This window comes from Chelmon rostratus, chromosome 11, assembly GCF_017976325.1.
Source record: "Chelmon rostratus isolate fCheRos1 chromosome 11, fCheRos1.pri, whole genome shotgun sequence".
Classification (NCBI taxonomy): Eukaryota; Metazoa; Chordata; class Actinopteri; order Chaetodontiformes; family Chaetodontidae; genus Chelmon; species Chelmon rostratus.
In genome coordinates, this window is record NC_055668.1 from 13468413 (window position 1) to 13496146 (window position 27734).

The following is a 27734-nucleotide window of genomic DNA, read 5'->3' on the forward strand; positions in this document are numbered from 1 at the left end:
TTAAGTCATTCCTGATGCATACAACCCTGAAGATATAAATCAAAGCAGACCAGACTGATGTGGGGGGGACATGGTAACCCTGTCATCACTTGTAGGAGACACTCGTGTGGCCAGCATGAAAGACGCATTAGGGAATCTGTAACCACCCAGACCAGTGGGAGATGGAGACATGACTAACAGTGCTTAAAATGTGTGGGAAAAGCAACCATTAGGCCACAGATGACATTTTGAATAGAGAGGAACTGCAGCCTGATGCCACCTGTGTGTACTAGAAAATTTAAGGGGCACTCCACAACTTTACAGCGACATATGAACTCTAGTTCACTCATCAGAATTAACTACACGGCCTGTGGAAACATTTGTATATGCCCTCAAGGTTTAAGAAATTAACAAAGTCTGCATTACAAATAAGGTGTGAGGTTTGAAAGAAGGGGGCATTTATAGAGGAGGCAGGGGTGCTCTAATAAAACATGTTTGTAAGATATCTTGGCTTCTGCTGCTTTGGAAATTCCCCTGATTATGTGGAAGTACGTTACTGAATTGGTGGAGTACCCCTTTAAAATCACACACATGCATTTAAAGGTATTGAACAAGTATATAATAAAGGATTTTCAACCATTACATACTAGATTTAAGCAGGCATGAGAAAACATTCACTATACAGCTTATATTTTAACCTCATTTTGAATATTTTTGACCACACAGTCAAATTTTAGCCCACCTTGTTGTTAAGGATGACTTTTGATGCTAGATCAATGATGTCGACCTCTACGTGCAGCTCTTACAGCCCTCAACCTGCACAGCACATCCTCCACGCAGCACACGCCGACATGCTCCTATGGCTGGTTTGAAAGTAAAAGCGTTATGAAAGCCCAGAGAGACGGTCGTGGGGGTGAGTGTGAGGAGGTGCTGTCGTTTGAAAAGGCACTTGTTTATTGTTGGAGAGCATGTATTTATTTCATGCCTCCACAGATTGTGGGTAAGGGCAGAGCCGGCTCGGTCGGCGTAATTAGAGAGGTAGAGAGAGAGAGAGAGAGAGAGAGAGATCTGCCACAGAGAGCTGCTTCGCTCAGATACTCTTAGCCCTGTGAGCCCTCTGAGACCTCGTAACGCACTCTCACTGGCACACACCCCCCCACTGAGCTGCTAAGTATTTGCACCCGAGCAGAGACACCTGTCTAGTCTAGTTTAATTAGTCTGACGTGCAACAGTGCGTCAAGTTATAATGGAAGGATGTCACAGAAACCAATGATAGTTATATTTTTAAACCCCCTTTTCCTTTCCGTTTTTGTTTTTTTTTCTCACACATCTCTCATTCCTCTCCCTGTCGGCCTTGGAGATCCCTCTGATTTGGCCCCAGTAATAGGGGGTCTGCTCTTCCTGTTCGGGTTTACCAGTCAGGGAGGGACCACCATCCTGCCACCCAGTCGCACCATCACTTGCACACACAAACATCTCAATTACAGCTTCAAAGTCTACATGTGTGCACACAAATACACACATATGTAGCGTATGATTTTTTTTTTTGCACCCTGTTAGAACTCGGCTCCACACGTGAGTGTTTTTATGGCCGTGGTCAATGTTTCAGTTCCTACCTCCCCAAGTCATGATTGTAATTTTTCATGTCTATGAATAAACCTCGCTGCCTCAAAAAGGTGCCCGCTGAGGTTTACTTGAACACTGAAATACAGTTTATCAACACAACACCCCGAGGCCAGAAACGGCCCGCTAAATGCTAAATTTGTCCCAAATCCTCCCGAAATGACTCGAAAAATAAATAAACAAGTTCCAAACATGTGGAAAGGCCTGGGTAGACATCTAGTGGGATCTTAGTGGGATCAGGACTGAGCACTGAAGTGACCTGGGCTGGAGGGCCGTGAAAGGAGGACTTTTTCCTCGTTTTTTGATCTGGATCCACACTGCTTAGTTAAATGTTCATGCTTTCTGTACCATGATGACAGGTTAGACTCCAGTAATGCACTCCTGGGCAGTATGGTATATTCTCATCAGTCACGTTCACCATGGCTACGGTGAGGCTGGGCCTATTTTGGAGTTGGTGGTTTGCGGCCATCTCAACAAGGAAATATCTACCCTGTGGTATAGGGAGCTTCTTTAAGACACTTGGAACTTGGTGTTTGAAACTATTCTGAGTCCTTCATGTTGGTTACATTTACACACGTTTTGCTCTCAATGTTTCGTAAGGCTCTCAGCTGTTCAGCCTATCAGAGGAGAGAGGTGTAAAGAGGCCCAATCAGAGAGAAACACTTGATTTAATCATGAAAATGGGTTTTTATAATGTACGACGTCCATTTCTGCGGAGGTATTAAACATCCCATCCTGAAATTGATGAGTCTTGTGTTTGCTGGAGACTAATTTCTCAAACATTCACCGTCTGATTCATTAATCTGCCCCGTGTTGCATCTCAGAGCTCATTCAGCAGTGCTTAAAAGTTTTCCTCCACAGTTCTACAAATGTCAGCAAAGAAAGGAACCCAAAATAACAAATCCCCCATCGACAGAGGGAACCCACTACTTTGATATTTTTAGATTTTATAGGAACTTTATCTATATGAAAGTTAGGTTGCAATGTAATAAACCAGCTTTACATTTCAGCACTTGAATTAAATCAAAGCCTCTATATGAGAGAAAGGTGCCCAGAGGGAAAGAGAGAACTGGAGGAAAGAGGGAGGGAGGGAGGGAGGGAGGGATATAGGGAGAAGGAGGGAAGAAGGGAGGTTTGACTAAGGAGTGCATTTAGTAGACACACTCCTTCACTCAGTCACTCTCCCCTTGCCAGTGACGGCCACCACTGCAAACATTTTCTGCCTGCCAGGTGAGTGAACTTTCACCTCCTCCTTTTACACTTTTCTTGGTAAAGAATATTTTATTTTCACCTGCTTTCTCTGTTATTTTTATTTATTTTTAGTATATATATGCATCTGAGTGCATGAGTAACAGGTGTTTTAAGGGTTGAGATGCTTCTCTCTTCTCTGGATTCTTTAACTAGATTAATAATAATAAATAAACAACTGTTAGCTATAGTGCTGCCAAACTTAAAACATTTAGAGGAAATATTTGCTGTTTGATATTTTGTTGTTACACTGCATTAAGCAGTAACAAAACAAGTATATAAGTACTCACGGCATTACAAGCTACATTTTCCCACCATGATTTACTGAGGCCCATCTCTGTGCTTGTCGCTGGTTTGTTGCTTTGTAATTTCACCATCACAGTAGACAAACAGATTTTGTGTATTTTATGCTCAGCGTTGTCCTGTGGCCTGCAGTGATTTACTGTTTCGGCGTCTGCCTCCACCACTGCGTTCTTGTTTGCCTGTATCCCTTGTTAACCTCCAGTTAAAACCTGCCTCCTGTTTCTGTCTGCTTAGCCTTGGGGGAATAGTAATTCACGCCAACTGCAATACAAAAGTGAGCCGGTGTAGCTCTAATTATATGCCTGTGTTTGACATGAGTGAAAAGCCCTCATTTCATGTGTTTAGGCTTCCATTGCATCACTGCAAGAAGTGATTAAAATCAAATGTGGGACTCTGAAACAACTTTTATCTCTCTGATTGTGAGCAGATAAGCTACCACTGCAATGACAACTGTCTCACATACACCACTCTTGATAACAGTGAAGTGCATACCAGCAGCTGGATTCTGCCACCTGGACTCTTTTGTCCAGAGGATGTCACCATTGGGCCGTTTAATATTCAGGCCTGTGCGGCTCCCTACTGGCTGTTTGATTGACTTGTGTTAAAGGGAATTACTCAGTCTTAATGCACAGTAGTTTAAGTCTCAGGATGTGTCTAGAAGTGATGATAGATGTTTCTCATCAAGAGGAAATTAGCCTGCAGCTCTAAACTGGCTGCTTAAGTGACAAGCCAGCTAAATGGCTCCACTGGTCAATTTAACAGAAGCGAATAAAATGACGTGCAACACGGTCAAGTTTCGTGAGCAGAACAAGCTGACTCACGCAGTGTTTCGACCTTCACCTGCAGACGGACCCCCCCCCCCCTCCTCTCAGTCACGATGACCCGCACCCTCTGCTTGAGCTTTCTCCTCTTCCTCCTGGTGCTGGCCCTCTCCTGTCCCGCTCGCGCTGAACCGCGACGGACCACGTCCTCTCAGCGCCGGGCGCCTCGCGCGCCAGCCGCCAAGGTGCGTCTGGCGGGCAACTACGCGCGAGAGCCCAACGAAGGGCGCGTGGAGGTGCTGCACAACAACACCTGGGGGACCGTCTGCGACGATCAAGTAGACATCAAATTGGCCAACGTGGTGTGCCGAGAGCTGGGTTACCAGGGCGGCATAACGTGGGCACACAGCGCCAAATATGGAGAAGGAGCGGGTGAGAGCACTTCCTGTACCAAATTACAGTGGAGCCACTTTTGGTAGCATGACTGATTCTGATGAAAGGTCATATGTCACTACTTCCCTTTAGGCTTAAGTCAAACTGTCAGGAAGTTCAAGATCTTGTTCACAAAGCAGGAAAGCCACAGGTGTAATTAATAATATTAATAAGGGCTGCAGCCCATTTAGCTTTTCCAGTTTCAGAGCTTTGCCACTTTGCATTCTGGCTCACTGACAAAACTTTACTGACATACTTAATTGGACCAGCGCCATTATTAATTGTATTAATTACACCTGTGCTTTTCCAGCCATGCTCATAAAAGGCCCATTAGACTAACATATTCATTTATTAGATTTAAGGTGTTTTATACTCATTGGCAGGCAGCCATATTGGGTCAGTTTGTCCAACCTGTCTCTTCCAAAAACTTCTATTCAGTCATGTGCTTGCCCCACAACAAAGTATGCATATGGCCTTACGAAAAGTCAACCAATTAAGACATCCAAAATAACTAACATCATAAAGTGACAAAGATAACTTGTTGTGGGATTGGAGTCTACACCTCGTTAAGGTCTCCTGGCAGGCTGCTTGAGCAGATATATGGGCCAAAAAAGGGCATTTGTTTCGGAATAATGACAGCATTCGCTTGCCAGAGTTGTGCAACACTTGCTGTGGTTTATGTACGTTCTTTACTGCTGCTTTTAAATCCAAATTAAAGAGAAGGTTGAGTGGATTCAGGGAGCAGGATCTACAGGACCCTGCCTTGTAAAATACCGTGTATCTACATGCCGCTAAGGTGCAACCTTAAATCAGCGTGCCAGTAAAAGTCAAGTGTTAGGTGTTTAGGAACTGATTCGAGCCCTAGTGTAGATGCACTGCCCCAGTCTGTCTGTTGAACAATCAATGAAAATCACAATGAATTAAGTAATTATTTGTTCATCCTTCCTCAAGGACCAATATGGATGGATAATGTACAGTGTGATGGCTCAGAGAAGTCCTTGAAGGACTGCAAACACAACGGTTGGGGGGTGAATGACTGTAAACACTCTGAAGACTTGGGGGTGGTCTGCACCACTGAGCGCAGGCTGGATCAGACAGTCAGCAGAGGCTACACCACCGCCACCAGGCCCAACGGCAGCCCCGCACCTCAGTGGCAGGGCCCTGTGTCCTCCCGTGGGCATCCAGGATATGGCTATTATGGAAACGGACACCCACAAGAGAACCCCAGGTTCCAAAGACACCACCACTACCAGGTACAGCAGTTTACTTCTCATACATTTCCATGTTTTGCTTAGAAAGACATATAACGGTGGATGTGATGCGCATCCTCCCCAAGGGTCACAGTAAGGTGCAAATCCAAGAGGTCCGTCTTCGTCCCATCCTCATGGCTACCAAGAGAAAGAGCCTGATCACGGAGGGTGTGGTGGAAGTGAAGCATGCTGGGAGGTGGAGGCAGGTTTGTGACCTGGGTTGGAGCCTCAACAGCAGCCGGGTTGTGTGTGGGATGCTCGGCTTTCCAGAGGCTACCAAGCACAATGTCAGAACATACAAGTGAGTATGAATTTTCCCTGCTAGCTGCACTGAGAGCAACACAATTCACCTTTATGAACACAAATTATTAGATAACAAAACACTGTCGACTGTAGTTTGAAAGGGCAGCATACTAACATGCTATGCCTTGCATCCCATTGTTAAGTAAATAAAAACACATCCTGGAGAATGAAAAACAACAGTGGCATCCCTTTCAGAGCCACTATGAGTAAAGGCCTTTTTTGGGCTTATCTTCCTCCCCCAGCCACTTCTTCTGCGTGTCCCCCTTTGCTCTCCCCTCCCTTCCTCAGACTCAGGATGATGATAAAGGGATCCCTGTCCCCTCTCTACTGCCCTTTCTCTACACCCCTCTCTAGGCAAATCACCTCTGCTCACCTCATTACCTCTCTCTCACTCTCTCTCTGATGTTATCTTCAGCTTGCAGCTCTCAGACAAACAGCCCCACTTTAACTTTTAGATTCCCATGCCGAGGTGTAATATCACTGCTGATTGTGCTTTAACTCTCCCATCGATACCATGTGTGAGACAGAGGTAGCTATTGGAGAGCGGGACGAGCGTCTTTGTGAAGCCACTCGTCTTATTGGCAGGGCAGCCTCTGCAGGCTCGAGTCAGCGGTGCATCTCTTCATTTTCACATCCCGCTCCCCCACAAGGCAAAGTAATCAAAACAGAACTTTCCTAAATAAAGCAAACTCTAAAATCAGGAAAACTCTGAGGACAAATAAGTAAGAATGATCAAGTATCCAAAACCTGGTTTTGGTACTTTTGGCACATTTTGATTCTCGGGGTCTACTTAAAGGAATAGTTTGACATTTTGGGAAATGCACTCATTTGCTTTCTTGCTGAGAGTTAAATGAGAAAATACATACAGTTCTGGTTAGCTTAGCTTAGCATAAAGACTGGAAACAGGGGACAACAGCTAGCCTGGCTGCGTTCCTTTTCACAAGCGGTGAAGTTTGATACGCATCCCAGCATATACATGTCTTTACCCTTATTCCCTCTAACACCATTCCAGTTAGACTTGTGCTTAAACGCATTATATTTAGGTGTCTCGTTCGCCCCTTTGACACAGATCTGCACCGCTTCTCCTCCCACTGAAAAAAAAAACACTGACAGTGGTTTTTGGGAAGGCTCTGCTCTTAAACCACAGGAGGACCACACATTAGCACAGAATTGCTCTTTTGCTATTATAAGAATGAATAGTGTCTGACCATTCGCTGTCCTCAGTGGAAGGGGGACCCAGTTGGATCCCGCTGCTGGAGAGCTGCCGGCTTTAGGTGATTCACAGTTTAGCTATTCCTTCCCTCTTTTGGCCGGGGTTATTCTGACTCAACTGGCGACAGACCGCAACATCTGCTCTGTACTGTAGGTGCTAGATTCTTGGTGCTACTGAAATGCTGAAACTGTTGAGGGCTAACTTATTTGTTTTATAGACTTTTCTAACTTTATTAACTTTACAAACTGCCCCTACTGAAGCACAATGACTCACAAAGTATTTCTGCATTGCACTTGAATTAAGCAATCTTCCCTGAACTCTGTGTTATTGAGAACACAGTGACGCTATAACTGGATTCTATTGTTGGAGGAGGGCATCATCAGACCTCATATCTTCAGTAATAAAAGAATGAGGTGTCGTTGAACAGCCCGGCCTGACTCTGTACACCATCTGTACAGGATCATTTATTAGAGCGCGGCTTCCCCGCATTGCAGGTGTGATGCATTTCGTGCCTCTTTTTCGATTTTCTATCGCAGCACAGGTTCGCCACTAAATGCGAATATCAGGAGGTGAGAAGTACGAGCAATAGTTGAGTGAGGAATTAGATGTGCAGATTTGTAAGACTGCAACATGAGAGATCTGGCGGCTCACCAAGAGGAGAGAGAAGGACAGGGCTGCTGTAGCTTGAAGGGCTTGGAGTGATGCCTGCAGGGAATATGCTCACTGGCTGTTTCAGGATGTTCTTTTTAAATCTCCCTCTAAGGTCAAGGAAAGGGAACTTTAACAATAGCATATATATAGTATGTTTATCCAGCTTGTCTGCTCATAAATGTACAGTGAAAAGTTTTGGCAAACATGTGCTATTGTGTTGATTTTTTTATTGTGCGTGTAAATTATAAGGCTCTGGCTTAGAAGCGGTCCTGACTTCATACACCCCGGTCTGCCTGTCCCGGGTATGACCTGGTGTTTTGCTGCAGCCCCAGCAGCTATACTGGTCTGAACCACCATGATGTGTTTGTTTCCAAATCTGTACCTGTTTTCTATCTCCACAGATGGGTATTTGTTGTCTCCCAACATGTGTTTTTGACTTCAAAGTGGTTCTAGGTGCACACATGCTTCCTAGCTGCCAGTGATACACTCGAGTTATCTAACAGTATTTAGTTTCTAAAATCAGGATGAAACCCTACCTTTGCTATTGTATTGGGATGTTTGTATATAACCGGCAGAGTACTGGATATTCAGGTAATGCTATTTCAGCCTTGACTTAGGGGTAATTGTAAGGATTGCACTCACTGTAATTATAATTACAAAATGCGCCTAGTGTCACAGAGAAACAATTGGGTTTGAGACAATATGATGTTCAGTTTTCATGTAACATCTTTCACTTCCACGGTTGCCAGAAAAGCTCAGGATTGTGTTGCATGGTTTATCCAAATTTAGCCAGTGACACTCCCCCCCCGTTTCACCACCTTGCTCCAAGTCTCTCAGTCCATTCTTAGAAATCCCGGACCGTGCCATGTCTCTCGGCTCCCTGTGTCTCTTGGACGAGACTCTGAAGATGCTGTAATTACAGGTTGGTCATGACCAAGGCTCTCCGGGGTTTCTGCTGAGAGTGAAAAAACACCCCCAATTATAGCCGTGTGTGTGTGAGAGAGAGGGAGTAAGACAGAGTTGGTGAAGGAGGAGGAAGAGAGTAACAAGAGAAAGAGGAGATGGGGAGAACGAACAAGAGCAGCAGAGGAGCCAGATTTTCGCTTGCTCGTGTGAAATATGTTCAATTACAGCTGCAGTTTGCAGCGTAGCCCGCTGTGTCAGCAGCTGTCTGTCTTCCTCTGTCACCGTAGTGATTTGGGGACTTAACCAGCATTTTATGTTTAATTATGTTTCAGACGAAAATTTTCTTATGTTGAGGGTATCATTTTCAGGCTTTTGGGTGACATTTTCTGTGACCAAGTCTGGTTTTCCTGTCTGATGTCTATGTGATCTTCCTCAGTGACCGTCTCTATAATTTATTTGACCATCTTTTAATTTCTGTATGCATGCCAGTGGCTATTTTTGTGGCCCAGAACAGACTGTGGAGGACAGCTTTCAGAACTGAGTTGAAGCAATTTTTATCAGTTCACTGCGGGCAGTATGGAAATATTTAGCAAGATCCTTTTCATAGATGCCCAATGTAGGGCAAAATTAAATTGTCAAAATTATTTCATTTTGGCTTCAATATGCTCTGTTTGAGAAATAATATGTTTCTTTTTCTTCATTTTTCTTTAGCTGATCATTAGGTCCACTGTTACAATAACTTCTTGTCCAGCTAAAAATATTTTCATGCACCTTAATGCCATGTAACAGACCTAATAATACCACAGGGTAAGCATCTTGTAAACCAAAGTTTAATGGTAATATATTTTAGCATTCTCAGTATCCCTGTATAGGATGTGAAAGGGTCAGCATTTCTCATTTTCACAGCAATAAATCATGAATTTATTTTAAAGGAGCCAAATAAAGTTAAAGATTATACTTAAATTATTATACTTATTATACTTGTGATTATACTTAAGGTTTTTACCCTGACAAAATGTTCCCTGCTGCAAGAAAATACTCTTCACTATTAAAACAAGGTCTCCCTGCGGTAAGAACAGCTCAGAACATACCTTCAGTAGTGCAAATGGAATTTCTAAAATCTGATTTGCACCCTGATTTTTTTATTATTCATTTTTAAGATGCACTTTTCATGCATCTTTAAATTAACAAAAGCTACAGTGATATTTAAAAATGAAGCCAGTGAGCAGTGTGAGGGTGATGAAACCCAAACAGTGGTGTAATGCTTGTCTTTTAACAGGCGGGTGGGACTCCCTATCATTAGCCTCTGTTCTCTTGGCTCCACAACAAGTGCTGGATACACTGTATGACTGAGCGAGGTGGAAGCAAACTTATGCTGAGACTGTCTGTTCATTGCATCTGTATATGTATGATAGCTATACCCTTCATAACTAAGTGAAAGACGTAAATGTTGCTTAGTTGATTTTATATATCAGAAAAGTGACATTAATGCATTTTATATTTCTTGAATGAAGATTTATTAACAAACAGTGCCGTAATTCAGTCAAATGAAAGACCTGAAGCAATCATTTATAGCCTGTGTAGTAGTCCTGTTGGTTTCTGAAGAGGGAAAATGGTTAGCTGATTGGTCTGTGGTGAGGTCACAGTCACAGACGTGTTTGCCTCATGGGAAAATGTGTGTGTGTGTGTGTATGCTCCTCACTGTCTATCCCCGATGATATGTTCCTGCAGAGCCACATGGTAGACACATTCAAGATATTTTACAAGCGTAATTCAAGACACCGTAAAGAATAAGTGTTAAATTCTATACAATGTGTCCCAATTTACAGCAAGTCTCGTGACATCGCACGCGGCTTTATTTAGAGGCATGCACGTGATGTAAAATTATGGGATTTTTGTTTTTTTTTTTGCATCAAGTCAAATGTTTGGTATAGCTTTGAAAGGCTATTTAAGCTACTGAGATTTCATTTACAGATGTTCATAGTTTAAGCACTTCATTGAGCTCCTCAGAGCTTAATTTGTGCTTCAAATGACCCTGAGAAATGACATAAAGTCCATTTGAAGAGTGTTATTTTAAAAAAAGCATCTGAAATTAGCAAAATGCCTCTATTTGCTAAATTTGCTGAAATGAAAGTTTACTTGTTTTCCTTACCAAATGCTAATGTTTTTGATGAGAGGTCTCTTCTGGCTCATTTACGTCTTACAACATCAGGAAACAAGTTGTTATGTGATTTTGGAAAGTGTTCAGTCAGCAGTCCATGACTTCACACAGCCGTCTACATAACATCATGTCAATGACAATGATTCTCTTCATTCCTGCATCCTCAGTTTGTTTTGCAAAGGCTCGTGTCAGAAATGCAAATATTGACCTGCGTGCGCTTTCATGTAAATATCCTGAGACATATTTGTTTCTTTAAAGGGGAATGCCACTGAAATCAGTATTGCAACATTTTTTATTGAAGTTTTTTTTCTTAATGTGTCAGTAGCCACGAAAATGAAAAGCATTTAAGTCTCCCACACTTGTGCTGCCATGCTGTACAGCTTTACAGAGATTAAACTTGTGTTTGTGTGTGGGCTGTACAAGATGTTTAATTTAATTTAGCTACACCTCACCAGCTCATTTTGAGGAATGCCACTTGTAAGTGGAGCCAATAATAAACAGCAAGGGCTACATATTCTGGACATTTGGTGGATGATCCACATGTTGAAGTGCAGGACACTGAACCCCAAGTTGCTCCTTATGGTCAGGTCGCCTTGCGTCAGGGCTGCCATCAAGGTGTAAATACGTGTTAATCTCTAAATTACCTAATTCATTATGAACAGGAAGTGTTTTATATACTGTCTTATTGTTGGCACCAGAATATCTCTGATATAATGTACCAATAGGCTGATATATGGCTGACACTGAGCTGTTTAAAATATGTAGGGATTCTTGGCACAACGCACCCTATTTCCATGGATGGTTGCATGGAGAAAAGTCTCAAGAGGGCAAAACTCCAGCAACACTTGTAGTGTACACAACTTTTTTGTCAGGCCTTTGAACCATCAGTCAGGCTGTAGCGTGTGTGTCTCTGAGTGTTTTGGTGTAATTGATGTGAATGTCGGTGATGGTGCATGCACTTCGCAGTGGTTTGAGGATGTCCTGGCATGGTCTGTGTGGCATGTCTGCTTTGCGTGTCTGCCAAGAGAACAGAAGGCTTTCCTCTCCACCACTCTCCCGAGTAAGCCAGCCTACTTGCTGCATAAATCTTTATTTGGTTCTGGCATTTCTCGGACGTGCAGCGCAGCGTAGTGCCAGAGTTTTTGTTTGTATATCGTGCTTGGTCAAACCCTGTTTTCCCAGAAATGTTGTACATCATTGATGTTGAATGTCATGATTTTTTTGGCTAGCGTGTGGTTTGGGAGGTTAACAACATGGTTCAAAATATATTGCTTTTTTTAAATCCTTTTATAGTTCTTGCATCCTGTAGTTATTTACATTTCAACAAGTAAAGACAAATACATTTTATTCAATGTAAATATGGGTAATTTGGATAAAAATTACCCAGCAGCACATTCCTGTTGAACATTTATTCTTGTGCTGGTGACAGGAAGTAGTTCAGCAACATGATACACTGGCAACTCTACACATAAACAAGCAGCCCACTGTACAGATGGAAATATATGTTACTGAACCTATAAAGCAAGAAAGAGAGATGGAAAGTGAAGTTGCTGAAAGAGAACAAGAGCAGTGCATTCTTCTTTAAATTATACCAGTCATCGCCATCAATATGCCTGATTTTACTTTCACCGCAAAGTCTCATGCACAAGTCACTCTGGTTTTATATACAAAAGTTCTATTTGGAGGTGTATGATTCATTTTTTTGATAAAGCCAGCATCTCAGCTGTAACTATTTAAAGTCTTTGCCAAGTACCCCAGTAAGATGACTTTTCTGTATGTGTTTGAGGCATAAATCCCTCCTGTGTGGCCAGGTTACATATAAAACAAACAGCAGATGTTACAGCGTATCCTACAGTCACTACCTCTCTACATGAGAAACTGGTCACCCGGGTCACCTCACAGGGTGATATGTCTGTGTCGGTAACCTCAACAAATATACGTATCTGGTAGAACTAACATCCATCTCTGCTCTTTGGTTTGCTTTTTTTACAGGAAAATATGGGATACCAAGGTTGCAGATCCTTCAACAAGGTAATATAAATACATTTATTCCTCATGTTGCCATATTTTCTTGTTTTGTAACACTGTGAGATACTGGCAGACCTCATGAGTTGAACTTCATTTAAAGGCCCTGAAAACTTATTTCCTCAATCAGCTTTTTATTATGAGTGCTGGGGTCCAACATGAAGAAGCAAATTTCTGTAAAAATTGTCATGAGATTTAGATTTTTTTGTCCTTTCTTTTCTGTCTGATTTGAAGTGGGCGGAGCCCTGTTGGAAAACAATGATGTCACAAATGATCCATTTCCGTGCACCAATCAGAGTTTAGCACATTTGAATCAAAGTGTGATGTAAGCTGGGTGGTTGTTTGCTTATGTTGCCTGCACGGTCAGTCAAGTATAAGCAAACCAAACCCACACAGTCCTGATGAGGCAGATTAGAGTTTTTAGAGTGATAAACTCATAATAAACAATATCTAAGTGTGTTTTTTTCTTTCATTTTTATTGTTGTCAGAGGCTTTAAGAATGTATTACCAAAAAACTTTCTGTTCTTTCTAGATTGAGCCTCATGTCAAAGAAGAAGGGATTCTGGGTAGAAAAGGTTCACTGTCGGGGCACTGAAAACACCCTGTCAGAGTGCCTTGCTCAGCTGTCAATCCCCCGTAGTCCCACCCCTTGTAAGAACGGGAGACATGCAGTGGTGAAGTGTGTACCAGGACCTCAGTTTTCTCGCATCTCCTCAGGAAGACCTCAGGCCCCATATCCAGTTGTGGTGAGATTGATAAAGTTAGAGCTACACAAACACAGTCTTACAGTGTGTTTATGAACTGTGTGTAAGCTGAGTTATGTTCCCTTTGCTGCCCTGTACAGCCTGTGCGTCTGAAGGCCGGCCCCAGGCTGGGCGAGGGTCGCGTGGAGGTCCTCCGAGAAGGAAAATGGGGGACCATCGTGGATCACATGTGGGACAGAACAGCAGCCAGTGTGGTTTGCAGAGAACTGGGCTTCGGTACTGCCAAGGACGCCCTGCAAGGAGCCTTTATGGGTCAAGGTGAGATAGAGAAGTGCTGTTGCTCAGAGCAGAGACTTTCACACAACTTAACTGGAAATTCTGGAAAACATTTAATCTAGTTGTTTTGAGTCTGCAATTGGCTTTGAATGTGTTTATCATACGTCATGCAGCGTTTTGCTTATCTTTTGCTTATCTTAGACGCCGCACCCGTCTGCCCTGCCTGATCAGATAATGTATGGGCTTGTGTGTTTGTCTGTCTGTGTATGTTACCTTGTGAAGCTGCAAATGTGTTGATTGCAGTATCTCCAGCTGTGATTACATGAGTACTGCGCCAGGCCTAGCAGCTGCCCAAACACCATGCAAATGTGCATACACACACACTCTCACACAAATTGTAATACTATAAGCTACGGTGGTTAACATTGGCATTTGGTAACTAAATCCACAGACATGATCTTGCCATCTTCACGCAAGCTTTTCATTCATTCACTGAGTGCTGTGGTCTTTCTTTCCTCGATTTTAACTTTCCAGCTTTGGTGATGCACAGATCCAGTCAGCCTCCAGCTGCGCCAGTGGTGTCTCCACCCTTACAAGATGTGAGAACGGCTTCCCCACGTCTCAGGCTAGGCTGTAGTCTGTAATCATGCTGATCGAGATGAAATGTGGGATGACAGTCTGCTGGTTTAGCTGATCATACAAAGGATATTTTTGTATGTGTTGGATTAGTCCCTTTTACTTTTTAACCTCATAATGTATACATTTATGGTACCTTTCTCCTTTCATGAGTCTAACAGAACTCAATCTGGTTTAGTTCCTCCTCTAAAGGGACTTATTTTGCACCAGGCCTCATACCCCTTCTCATCTGGTTTCAATCAGCACCTTTAGTCGTTGGGATCAGTGTTCAGTTTCGTCATGGTTCCAGCTATCTGATGCAGAGGTGTTTAATTATGAGGGACAAAAACAGACCAACAAGCTTGCAGTTTTCTACCTGAAATAGGTTTTCCCTGATCTAGCCACAAAGCTACATTTGTGTATGTCCAAGTGTGTAAGTGGTAGCATGCACTGTACATAGACTGTGTAAAACATGGACCAGAGCCATTGTGAAGCTAAGTGACAGTGGCTCCAGCTGTCACCATCTTGGCAGTGCCTGACTCCACCAAACTCCTGGCTAATCCAAAAATGGGCAAAGAGGTGGAGTGTGGGTGGAGCTGAGGCAGACTGAGTGAAGCCTGGTTATTGAAACCTTCGGGCTAACCGTCACTCAAAGCGGCTATGCCCATAATTATGCATAACCGTAGGCTTTGATATAATTGAAACAAGTGAGTTATATAAAAATTCACCCCATTCAACGAGCCAGCCAGCCCCAACTGGCCATTTGAGGAACTACAGTTTTTAGAAGTTTTTGGAGGTTACTGCTTGCTATTGTATAGTTGTGTGTGTCTGTATGTGTGCGGCCATGTGTTAGTCATGTTGTGGAGACATACATCTGTTTACACAGTCACATTGTCAGAATTCGCCTTCCTTATGGGGACAAAACGTAAGTCCCCATAATGTAAACAACACATTTTAAGTTGAAGACTTGGGTTAAGGTTAGAGTTAGGGTTAGGTTTAGGCAAGTAGTGGTTATAGACACAAGACTGTGTGTGTGTGCGTGCGTGTGTGTGTGTCTGTGATAAAATCAGTCTCAGAATTAAACGTTAAGATGTGGCTCTATTTGGCTCGACAAATGGCAGGCTTGCCCTGTACTTTTATGTGGTATTACTTCTGTCTTGCTCCTGAAAATGCAGCTTTCCTATACCATGCTTCCTGGGTTAGTCACTTTTGGCCCTATTTTTGTGTGATATTTTCCTGACCTTAAAATTGGCTTTGCGTGCCGGTGTGGTATTTTGGTGCCCAGCACAGAGCACTCGGTGCACAGGTGAGATGAGAGGTGCAAACAGAGACATAAACTGACTTTTGTTATTTTGACTTTTGTCTGTTTCTGGCTCTCTGTCTGACTTTGTTGATTATTTCAACAACAAACTAAATGCTTGGAGTAAATGCGTGGAAATAAGGTAATAATGCTTAAAATGTGAATCAGCAATTTCAGCTAAACTCTCTTCAATCAGTTGCTGCACTGAAGTTGGTTTGAGAGGTGCTGCGCCCAAGTGCAGTGGCACTACGCACAGCGTCCACTGTGTTTAGCTCTTAAATTACACGGAAATGAAACCAGGCTGCTCCAGAATAACTGCACACACCTCTTCTCACATCAGACTGGTATTCTACCCATTTTTGTGAGAGGCATCAGATCAATCCTGTGTCAGGCATCACAGCCTCCTTTTAAAAAGAATTCAGCGTGTCACATTTTAAGTTATGATGGAACCATTTATAACATGAAATACAGCAGAATTCTGACTGAAATAGCACTGGATTGATGCAATCTTATAAACTGCTTCACCAGACTATTTTTTATTATTTCCTTCTGTCATCATTGTACTAATTAACTGTTAAAAAACCACCATCTGCCTCTGGCTGCAGATTTGTGGTCCTGTGTGCTTCTCTGCACCATCCACTCAAAAATATGATTTTCTGCACAGGCATCTCTCCATTTGTTAAACAGGCGTCACTTTGATTGGCACAGCTGTTTCAGAGCAATGAGACCAGTGATGTGACTTGCTGAGATTGTATTTTTTGATCACCTTTAGATCTGTATTCACCTTCACCCAGCAGCCTGTTTGTTTGGCCAAGACGTAACGCTATGTTATTGTCCTCGCACAACTAAAATTCACTTTCCATACATGTACTTACATATACACACCCATCTACATGCACAGACACAGTACAGTACTCTCCCTTCTCATCAGTCATACATGCTGCCATTGCTGGTTGACTGGACATCAAGTCCTCTCACAGCTTCGTTTCTATAACATGCAGCCTGTTAGACATTTTACTGTGACATATAATTTTCCATGTGCTCGAAGGCCACATAAACACAGGCCAATATGTCGTTGGAAAAGGCCTAAGTTAGACTCTTTGATAGAACAAACCCTCACTGAGAAAGATGTCCTGAGAGGGTGATTTGTTTAAAACATAGATTTGTACAATTCTTTCAGTTGTGCAAGTTAATTTCTCTTTAAAATCACTGGATCTGAAAAGGCAGCAACATTTTGAGATAGATGGCGCCTATAAATCTTTCAGTCAGCAGTCTGCAGCATGAGGACCCAACATGAGAGCATTGAATTATTTACGATGATCAAACATGATAATATGATAAAAGTTGCGGTCAGTCGGCTAGGGGGCTGCAAAGGGTGGTGGAGTCTGCCAGTCAGAGACTCTGGCTGCAGATGTGGTCTTACTCATCAGATTTGTTGACACGCTTGCTTGCACATATGCACTTACCTGCAAGCGTGATGTACAGGCACACACAAGCCACATTACCCTCCACTGGGATAAGTGAAGTGTCACCTCATAAATTGTTAGCCAGTTTTGAAATCTTGTTGACAAAGGAAATATAATATTGATGCTGGTTGACTTCTAGCATCTAAAAGCCCACAGGCAGGCAGATCTAGTTAGAAACCTACTGGATTTTAGTTTTCAGCTGGGCAAAACACAGATCTCCCTGATGACAGAAGTTTTTGTCAGAGGCATAGAAAGAGACGTTCCATGGAAAGAAAAACACTACACACACTGCATTAATGTTCCTAAAACAGAGCGTAATTTCAGAGAGGAAAAGAACCGGGTTTCCCTTGTAACCGCTAACCAACTATTTGTGCTATTCTCAACAAGAATGCGACCAATTTAACCCTATTTCCATCCTCTAAAGTCAATTTTCTAATCCGTCCAAATGACCTGTGGCATTTGCCAATTCTAATTATAACACTTGTAAATACTGAATTTAAGCTACCGCATTTATTTTATACCCCTGTGTTGCTCTCATGGTTGTATTTGCTGTCAATCTTAGACATTTAATGTTGAAGTTCTTGGAAATTAATGTCAGGGAGAAGAAAATATTCTAAGCTCTGTTCAGACTCCATCTGCCAGCCGTCTAACTCCCATCATCATTACGTTTATCGTCATCATCACTGATTTAAATTACAGGGACAGTGTTTCTATTTCCTGTCTTGACCAACATTGTTATTTTACTGTGTAATTTTGCCTGTGAAGTGGATATATGTGTAATGTACTACACGTACATAAGGGAGTAAAAGACCCTGAATGCCTGTACTATGTGTGTATGTGTGCATGTTAAGTATGTGGGTGTGTGTGTGTGTGTGTGTGGCCAGTTTCTTGGAATTTATTTTGGGTTTTCGTGGATTACCAGAACTTGAGTTTAAATACAACATGTCACTGTTCATTTTGAGGATCCCTCAAGTTGGCTCCGTGTTTGTCTTGATAACTTAAACAGTGGGAGTTTGGATCTAGTTTGTGGCCTTTACCATACAGATAGAGGAAGTGGTTTGGATGTGTCTCTTTCATACGCGTGAACCCACACTTGGTGACCAGCATGGAGGCAGGCCTACAATCTCCCAAAACCAACACAGAGACAGATTGGGTTTGGCTGCAATCTGGTCCCGACCATTTCAGTCGTCTTCTTTTTCGCCCTTCTCTCTTGGTTTTTCTCTCTTTCCCCCAGCTTTAGTGGCTTTGGTTGTGTTTATTTCAATGCAGCCTCATTGCCAAGTTTGCTGTTGGTGCCTTTTGTTTTAAGAAAACACAGAAGCCATAGTTTGTTCTGTGTGTTCATATGCTGCCGTCATTATATCAGCAGCTGTTCCTTTCACAAAATCTGAAGCCTTTTTTCCACCATTTTCTATGTTGTTTAGAGATTATATGGTTTTAAACAAATGAATACTAGTGAAAGTCTTTTTTGTTGAGACAGATTTGGTCTTGTTTGCTCACCCAGGGTGGCGGACTACACACAGTGTTGTTGTTGTTGTGCCTAAAGCAACAGAATGAAAGAAATGAGGTGTGACAGATTCCCAAAGTAGATGTTGGTGGTTCTTCTGCTTGGCTTGCAGGGGTGTTTGTCATGACAACTTTTCATTGTTGGTTTTGTGATAAAGTAGAGAAAGAACATTTAAAAGGAAATAAAGAGCCGTGCATGTGTGTGTGCGCTTCGCGTGATAAAGTCTGCTAATCTTATTGTGTCTGGTGGGCGGCTCCAAACAGTGCACATGAAATATTGCCCTACAGTTATGTCCATGTTCTTCTGGTGTCTGTGTTTTCCCTGCTTTATTTTTTATCAGCGTAGTCTTTAAATCTGCCACATCCCCTCCTCCCTCTTCAGGTACGGGACCTATCCATATGAACAGTGTCCAGTGTATGGGGTCAGAGCGCTCCATCTTGGACTGCTACTTCCAGGAAGTCCAACCATGGACATTCAAACACAGTCAGGATGCCTCAGTACGCTGTAACGTCCCCAAGACTGGCATAGAGAACACGGTATGAAAACCACGCGATCACAAGGCGTGCACATACCAGCTTTCACCGAGAGCAAATCGCCACAATCTCCATTTAATCCCTTTACTCTAATGGATTGCCAGGTGCGGCTTGCTGGTGGTAGAGTGGCATCAGAAGGCCGTGTGGAGGTGTTGATGGAGGTCGGGGGTCGTAAGCGCTGGGGCACTGTCTGTAGTGAGAACTGGGGCATCAACGAGGCCATGGTGGTATGCAGACAGCTCGGCCTGGGCTTTGCTGCCAGCGCTCACCAGGTAACAATCCTCTAGCAACACAACATTCATATCTGACAAGGTGGCAGTAAGCCCCACCCCTTAACCTGAGTAATCTGTTTAAAATGACTCATCATACAATAAGCAGCTTTTCAGATCATCGGTGTCTTAAGTTATGGACATCACGTCCTGATGGAACAAACAAATTAGCACTCCCACCTCTGTACCAATTAGTGTCATTTAAAAAATGTCAGACAATAGTGGTCAGGCGCATCATTCCTCCAAGATTTGTCAAAATCCCATCAGCAGTGTCTGAGTTATTGATGAAAAAACAAACAAAAGATGTTTAAACAAATGAACACATGGAGGCAAATCCATAGTCACAGCCCCTGTATTCACTGTGGTGGACAATGAGCTATGATACTGCTCATTGATAGAAAACCTGATGTCCTGTAACCCCACCCCCACCCCCACCCATTGACAGGAGACCTGGTACTGGTCCGGTGACCCGAATGCAGCTGAGCTGATTCTCAGTGGAACTCACTGTGTTGGCACAGAGTTTTCGATTCAACAGTGTCGCCGCAACAACCACGTGCATTGTCCTCGAGGAGGTGGAAATAAGGCCGCTGGGGTCAGCTGTTCAGACAGTAAGTCGAGCCATCATCCCGCAGCTCCCCATCTCCTCTGCTGCTTCTAAATCTGTGTGACTCCTAACCTCTCACATCTGACCCGCTTCAGCTGCACCTGACCTCGTTCTGGATGCCCAGCTGGTCCAGGAGACAGCCTACCTGGAAGACCGACCCCTCCACCTGCTGACCTGTGCCAATGAGGAGAACTGTCTGTCCTCGTCTGCTGCCAGGATGAACTGGCCTTATGGCCACCGACGCCTGCTGCGCTTCTCCTCCCGCATCATGAACCTTGGTCGGTCCGATTTCAGACCCAAAGCAACAAGAGAGAGCTGGACGTGGCACCAGTGTCACAGGTAGAACGAGTTTATGTAGGTGTTACATTGCTTAGGTGTTTAGGTTATTGCAATGGAAAGACTAATACTATACTATACTTACTATTTGTGGGATGTTGCGGTTGCCCCTGTGGTCATTCTAAGTGTTTTTTGGGAAAACTGTGGTTTAGAGTGTCCTGGACACGGGTAAACTGTGGTCTTTAGAGGCTGTCGAAAATATTCTGACAAACACCTGTTCCTCGTACGAAATTGCTTGTACGTGCATTAATGACATAGCTCCCTCCACGCTGAGTAATTTGAGTTATATTTAATGTAATTGCATTCAATTGCTAGCAGGAAAGAAAACATGCTGAAGTGTGATCTGTGCGCCAGCGCACATATGGTTTGACGAGGGCTCCGCAGGTAGCATGCAACACGGGCATAAAACACGAGAGCCTTTGTCTGTCACCAGGCCTCAGCAGCATTTTGTCCATTTGCTTTAAATAGATGAAATATTGTCCCCAGGTCTGCTCTTAACACATTCCACTCTACCTCTTGGTTTGCTCCCCCCAGTAAGTTAGTTTCTTGCCAGATGACGAGAGCACTTTCAGGCCTGTCGTCATGAGGGAAGAAGGAGCCGTTTGAAGGCCACAGTATTGGCTGTGTGAGATGTGTCCCAGTGAGTTCCGGGGGGGGGGGGGCGAAACAGTGTTGTCATCTCTTCTGATTCATTAGCCGCGCTGCAGCACGTGTCTGTGGAAATGACGGTTGAACCGGTCCAGTTACCACAGGGCGGGTGTAATACAAAGGACAGGGTGGCCCACGCAAGGTCAGTTTGTTACAACAACACATCAGAGCTATGGGTGTGTGTTTCAAAGCCCTCCATTCACTCGGAATGAGTAAACAGCTCAACCAAGCTGGCGCTAAAACAAGCTCCTGTGAGAGGTGTTACGGTGACACCCACGCTCATGTTCGAGCAGTGAGGTCATTCGGCTACCAGCCATAGGGAGCCAGTGTTCGGCTGGCGTAAATACACACACTCATGGACGTACAGACGCACACACTTACACGCTCTCACTTGGACTTTCCCTTCTGTCGTCCCAGGCACTATCACAGCATCGAGGTGTTCACCCATTACGACCTGCTGACTCTGAATGGCACGAGGATCGCAGAGGGACACAAGGCCAGTTTCTGTCTGGAGGACACGTACTGCCCCGATGGTAACGCCGTTCACCACTACTCATGAGCCCCAGTAAAACACTCCTTCCCATTAGTGACAGGAAATTAATAGCAATATTTCAGCTATAGCTATTTTTACTTCGTGTTTAATGTATTAGATCACAGCTGCTGCTGCTCGTTCACTCCCATTTACTTGTTATATCATGTATGAAATAACTCGTGAAAAAGAAACGTTCATGTCCAGGAAGCTGACGGCTCTGAAAAATAACAGGGAGTGCTGAGCATTAAATGAGCTTTGATGTGGTGATTGATAATGTTGCTGCTGTGCGTGTGTGTGTTAGGACTGCAGAAGCGGTTCTCCTGCTATAACATGGGTGATCAGGGCATCTCTGTGGGCTGCTGGGATACGTACCGCCACGATATCGACTGTCAGTGGATTGATGTGACAGACGTACGGCCAGGAGACTACATCTTCCAGGTCAGAAGTCTTTTTATCTTCCTCACGTCTCCTCTTTGCAGTCTGGGTGCATTTCAAAGATTTTTTTTTTTATACACCACAAAAATCAAACAGCATTGACTGGTTTAAAGGAATACTTTGACGTTTGTGGAAATGTGCTTATTTTGCTTGTTTTGTTTTTTTTGTGCCAAGAGTTAGATGAGAAGATTTAAGCCACTCTCATGTCTGTACGGTAAATATGAAGCTACTGCCAGAAGCCAGTTAGCTTAGCTTACTTTAGCACAGACTACAAACAGCTTCAGTAACTTCCTGGAGTCTTGTCTTCTGAAGTCTCAGTTATGTTGACAACACTTACTTTGCACTTGCTGTTTTTGTACAGATTAAACAAATAAGATTAAATATGAAAATTATTGATCTTTAGAGGAGCTAGTAGGTGGATTTTGTTACATTTGGACAGAGCCAGGCCAGCTGTTTTCACCTGTTTTCAGTCTTTTTTATTTTATATATAAATATGAAAGTGCTCAATCAATCTTCTCTTCTAACACAAGAAAAAAAGCAAAAAAATCAAATAAGATATTTTCCAAAATGTTTAACTATTCCTTTAAGGCCGAATATCCCGTTAAAAGATTCACAGGCTCTAAAGGTGGACTTCCTCATGATTCGTGAGGTTACCATCTATTTCAGTACACCCTGCCTCATCACAGTCATCACCTCAAGCAGTCCTCTGCCTGTTATTACTTTGACCAGGGTCAATCAGTCGAGTCACTGTGGCTGCCGCTCTAAAACACATCAAGGACTCCATCTCCCATTATCCTGCATTTCCAGTTCAGACTACACTGTGGCATGTAGCCGTCCTCAGATCTCATGCTGCCAATTACCTCGCAACGGTCGCAGTGTAACTCGCTGTCTGATAAGCTCTGCTGTTGTCTGAGAGGTCACAATGTTTGTAATTACACTTCTCTGCTCTGCTGAAGATGGATTTATTTAATTTACTCGTAAACATATCATATGTGCCGACTGGATGTATTTTAAGCATGTTTAGCAGGGTGTGATTATAAAGTAGCACACTGCTGCAGCACAATGTGGAGGCGGAGAGAAGGAATGAATGATAGAGGAGGAGAGAAATGGAGAGCTGGAATGTGAAAAGGTTGGGGTCATGTGAGGAGACCAGCAGTAAGGGGACATAACAGAATTTAACTGAGAAGAACAAGAGAGAGAAGAAAGTAAGCCAAGCAGGGAGTTAGTTATTCACCAAGGCTGCAGAGTTGGAAAACATCTTTTACAGCAATGCTCTGCTGTGTTCTTTCATTTATCCAGTAAAGTGCAGATGATGCCTGACTTTTCTGATCCTGGGCTTTACAGAAAGGTTCGGCAGGCCTACCCTTGAACCACCCACTGCTAATGAAACACAGCAATTACCCAGATTAACTATTGCCTCCCTTTAGTCAAACGGCAGCAAGTCCCCCCTTCCATTAGGAATGGCTAATTTGCCACCAAGGAATTCCTCCTGCCCTGTTTTTATTTTTATTGCCACTTTCTCACTGAGCGACACATTCTGCTACCGAACCAGCCCTCAGAAAAATCCTCACACGCTCTGGCCCAACGCTGTAATTTACCCTGAAAAATTAAGAAAGACCAGTTTTTGTGCATTCACTTAGTTTTTTAAAGTTATTTTTTTCGTGTACTTCGCCTTCTTCTCCCTGTAGCTGTTTGTAACATGTACTTAAAGTGGGTGTAGCAGTTTACAGAGCAGCTATTAGAGTAAATGGCTTCTCAGTATTATCACCAGACCAGATTAAGAAAATGGTTGTATCAGCAGTTATAGAGCTGCTCTGCAAATGACAGACTATTAGTACAGTGTATGGCAGCACTCGGAATAAGACTGATTTCAGACACATAAACATGCCAACGCATAACAACTCTATTGCAACCGTCTTCAATTTCAGGTTAATTTGCTCCTTATTATTGCATACCTACAGTGTGTCGGTATGAGGAGCAGAGCAGATCTCTCCTCTGCAGAAGCTGGGGGCTGCACTGTGGTATAACCACGTTCCATGAACCTCAGCTGTAAAGTTGCACAACCTCTTATGCTGCTAGTTATCATGTTTTGTGTGGGCAGAAGAATCTTTGTTACATGTTTTCATGCAAGTTATAAAGTAGTTTTTACGACGGGCTTTCCTTAATCTACCAGCATGTTCCTTGCTTTGCAGAACAAATGCTGAAAACAAGTTTTTACTGCGTTTTATTCAGTCCATATGCTTAGACTACCAAGTGCACATCAGTCCATGAGAACGTAGGGTATAGTGTATTAATCTTTCTAAATAGGAATACTGTATGGAAAAGTCATCCAGCCTTTTATAGATGAGAAAGGGATTGACTATAAAAAACAATACCGCTGTTTAATAACAGGCCCTCTAACAATTTTACATCCAACTGGTCTTTATTGAAATGGCTTTCTCACTGTGTGGAGAGAGGAGACTTACTCCTTGTTTGACCATGTGCCCGGCCAGCTGGAGATACAGTATTCGATTAAAGCGAGAACAACAAAGTGATAAATTCTCCCTGTTTCCTAATGAAAGTTTGTCGCGATGATGTAGTACGCAGCTGCAGGTCAGAAGGTCAGAGACGTGTGCTGCTGTGATATTGAATCTGTGCTTGTTGTCGACCGATGATGAGTATGGTTGTGTGTTTTTGCAGGTGGAAGTCAACCCCTCAATGGACATGGCTGAGTCTGACTTCATGAACAATGTCATGAGATGCCGGTGCAAATACGACGGCCACAGAGCGTACATGTATGGATGCCATGCAGGTGGGGACAGAAAAGCCTCTTCCTCTTTCTTGCTTCATCTCCACCCCTCCTCCGTCACTCATAGTTTCACTCTTTTTTCCCTGACAGGTGATGCATACAGTGCAGAGATTGAAGACCTCTTTGAGCACCAGAGGCAGATCACCAACAACTTTGTGTAGCCCCTCCCAGGGCCCAGTACGAAGGCCTTCCAGTGGGGCCCAGAGACTACTCAGGGTGGGCTGAGGTCGATGGCTCCAGGCCCTTGGGACCTTAGGACCCACAATAACGGAGAACACACAAAAATGGCGCCTGTTCATCTCCTTGGCAGACGTGGATAAAATATTCATAAGCGCATCATATTACAACAGCGTCCATTGCAAAGAGTCCATTGACAACAAGATCGGAGCAGGTGCCTGATGGCTCAACATGTTTTTTTTACTCTAGTTAAAAAGGTATTGGATAACGATTCAACCTATACTGATTTTTGTGAATGTGGACGATTAGTAACTTAAATTAGTTATTCAAAACATATACACATGAAAGACCTATAACTAATCTGTCACAAAGACAATGGGGAAGTCGGTGCTGCTGGGAAATCTCATTCCCGGCCTCAAAAATATGAAAATCTGAGGAAAAAGAAAAAAAAATTGTGAGTTTGTATAATTTCTGTCTCTGATTTAATTCACATGTAGCAAAACGTACTATAATTGGCTCTGTTGGTGTTATTTCACCCAAATTCTCTACTTATTGAATCATTTGTAACTTCCGCTTGTACATTACATTATTTCAATATTGGTGCTCTGTAACAATACTGTGTCATTATATTAACCTCACTACATTTCAGGTGAACAGTGTTGTATAATTCATTTCAGGTAGTCTCCTTTTACAGTTAATTAGATATTTTAAAAATTGCTTTGGTTTGAACAAAATCATCGTAAATCGTGCTCCAGAGTTTTGCTTCTCATCTAGAGTAGGTAAGAAAAGGTCAAATGATTTTTAATGGAACAAAGCACTTTATCTTTTAAACATCAGTATTCTAGTTTTGCCCCAACATTTTAATTAGCTACCAAATTGACTTTTTAGGGAGTTTATCTAAAAAAATGCTCCATTATGTTTTACATTTCAGGAAGTGAAATATAAGGTTTGTGTTTAGTTTTCATATACAATGTACTATTTATGCTGTAACTTTATTTATTCATGGTCTTCACACATACTGTACACAGCATGCTCAGTAAAGAGTTTGTTAGCTAGCGTTTGACTAACCGTACTGAATATTTTTTGTTTTTCTGACATAATTAACCAGGGAGAAAAAGTGATGTTGTGCAGAGGTTACAGAACATGGCATCAGAGCGTTCCCATGATGCAGATGAATAATTGTTGATTCATTTCAGTTATTAAAACAACTGTAACTGTACAGTTTTCCCCTCCAGCCTCTCTGATGGGAGGGAGAACCGGCATGACAAAACCACAGTATTGTGGTAGGCAGGCAGGCTGGGTTTTGAGAGCATATAAAAAGCCTTTTAATTACGTCTGTTTGGGTTAGACTTAAGGTTACGGTTAAGGTTAGGGCTATAGCATGTGCTTTATAAAGAAACGCTATGGATTTGTTGCTTGTCGGAATCAGGGAAAGAGCAAGAATCTGGATTTCCATCCTTACAAGAGGAAAGACTCTGAGCGAGGGAGACGGCGAGTGAATGAATGAGAAAGTACGACAGAAGGAGGGAAGGGGACGAAGTTTGGAGAAAGACTTATGCAGACATACAGTTTTTACTACCAGAGCTGCCTTTTTGTCGGCAGCCATGCAGAGACCACAAGCTGGCATTTTCAGCTCCCCAACGAGAACAACATGTTTGTCTGGGAGAAAAAATAAACTCCTCAATTCATGCTTCAACACCGTAAACAGTGACCTTATTTTCACTGAAGCCGGGCTTGCTGAAATATACTGTTTCTGTCTTTACTAACTTTTAAGCTCCGCACCAAACAATGATGCAACTCCATTTTCTTTACAACATGGAACTTGTGTTAATCATGCTGTTTCACCCCACTTGTGTGTTTGATGTGTTGGGCTTATTGTCTGGGTGGTTAAACGTGTTTAGATGGTTTTCTAATGGACAGTTTCCAGAACACGTTGTGGAAAAGGACACGTCACTCATTTAGACGACCGTAGACTTCATTAGTTTCTTTAGCAGATGGTCTTCCTCCTCACTGGGCCTTCATCATTTTGACTCCATGAAGAAATAATTTGCAGATACAAATGTTAGGAGATCGAAAAGAACTGTTTGCTGATGTCTTTTCTGTTGTTTTGTGCTTGTGTACAGATGATATTGACATATTACCATGGTCTGTTATTTGTGTTATTTAAAGTATATATCACTCCATAGCTTAAGTTGGTTCACATTCACCACTCTCATCACATTACTGTATTTGTACCCACAGCACTGGGACAGTGTCTGCCATGGCCAGTCATGCTTTTACTTTCTCTTTAAAGCTGAGAGTGTGAGCTACGTGGTGCTTATGTACAATCACATTCATAGAAAGCTGTGCTCTCAGGGACTTTTAACTCATCTAAAGAGTAAACATTACATGTCATTTGATGTGATTTAGGTTGCTTTTAGCTGTGATGCACTCACGATGACACCAAATGAACTGCAGCTGTATTTTTATTTTTATTTTTTTCGTCAGTGCTATTACAAAAAGTATTCTGTACCCGCGTGTTTTATTTTGCAGGTAAAATCTTCAGGTTCTGTTTTTCCTTGAGAAGAGTTAGGATAACTGGATAGACACTGGCTGAGTCAGAAGCAAATTTCAGTTTCAGTTACAGAACAAATCACAAGCCATTCATTCATCATTACTGTGAATCAATAAAACTTCATCACATACTAAA

At 42.8% G+C, this 27734-nt stretch overlaps 1 protein-coding gene across 1 annotated transcript; it reads left to right on the forward strand.

Annotated features, from left to right (window-relative positions):
- Positions 1-2762: 2762 nt before the first annotated feature.
- loxl4 (lysyl oxidase-like 4) lies at positions 2763-27734 on the forward strand. The gene is made up of 15 exons (XM_041946819.1): positions 2763-2832; positions 4000-4346; positions 5298-5599; positions 5683-5897; positions 12823-12861; positions 13388-13601; positions 13700-13877; positions 19105-19259; positions 19361-19528; positions 19971-20133; positions 20225-20468; positions 21531-21646; positions 21947-22083; positions 24760-24871; positions 24959-27734. The coding sequence occupies exons 2-15, from the start codon at positions 4031-4033 to the stop codon at positions 25027-25029; spliced, it is 2430 nt and encodes an 809-aa protein (XP_041802753.1). The 5' UTR covers positions 2763-2832; positions 4000-4030; the 3' UTR covers positions 25030-27734.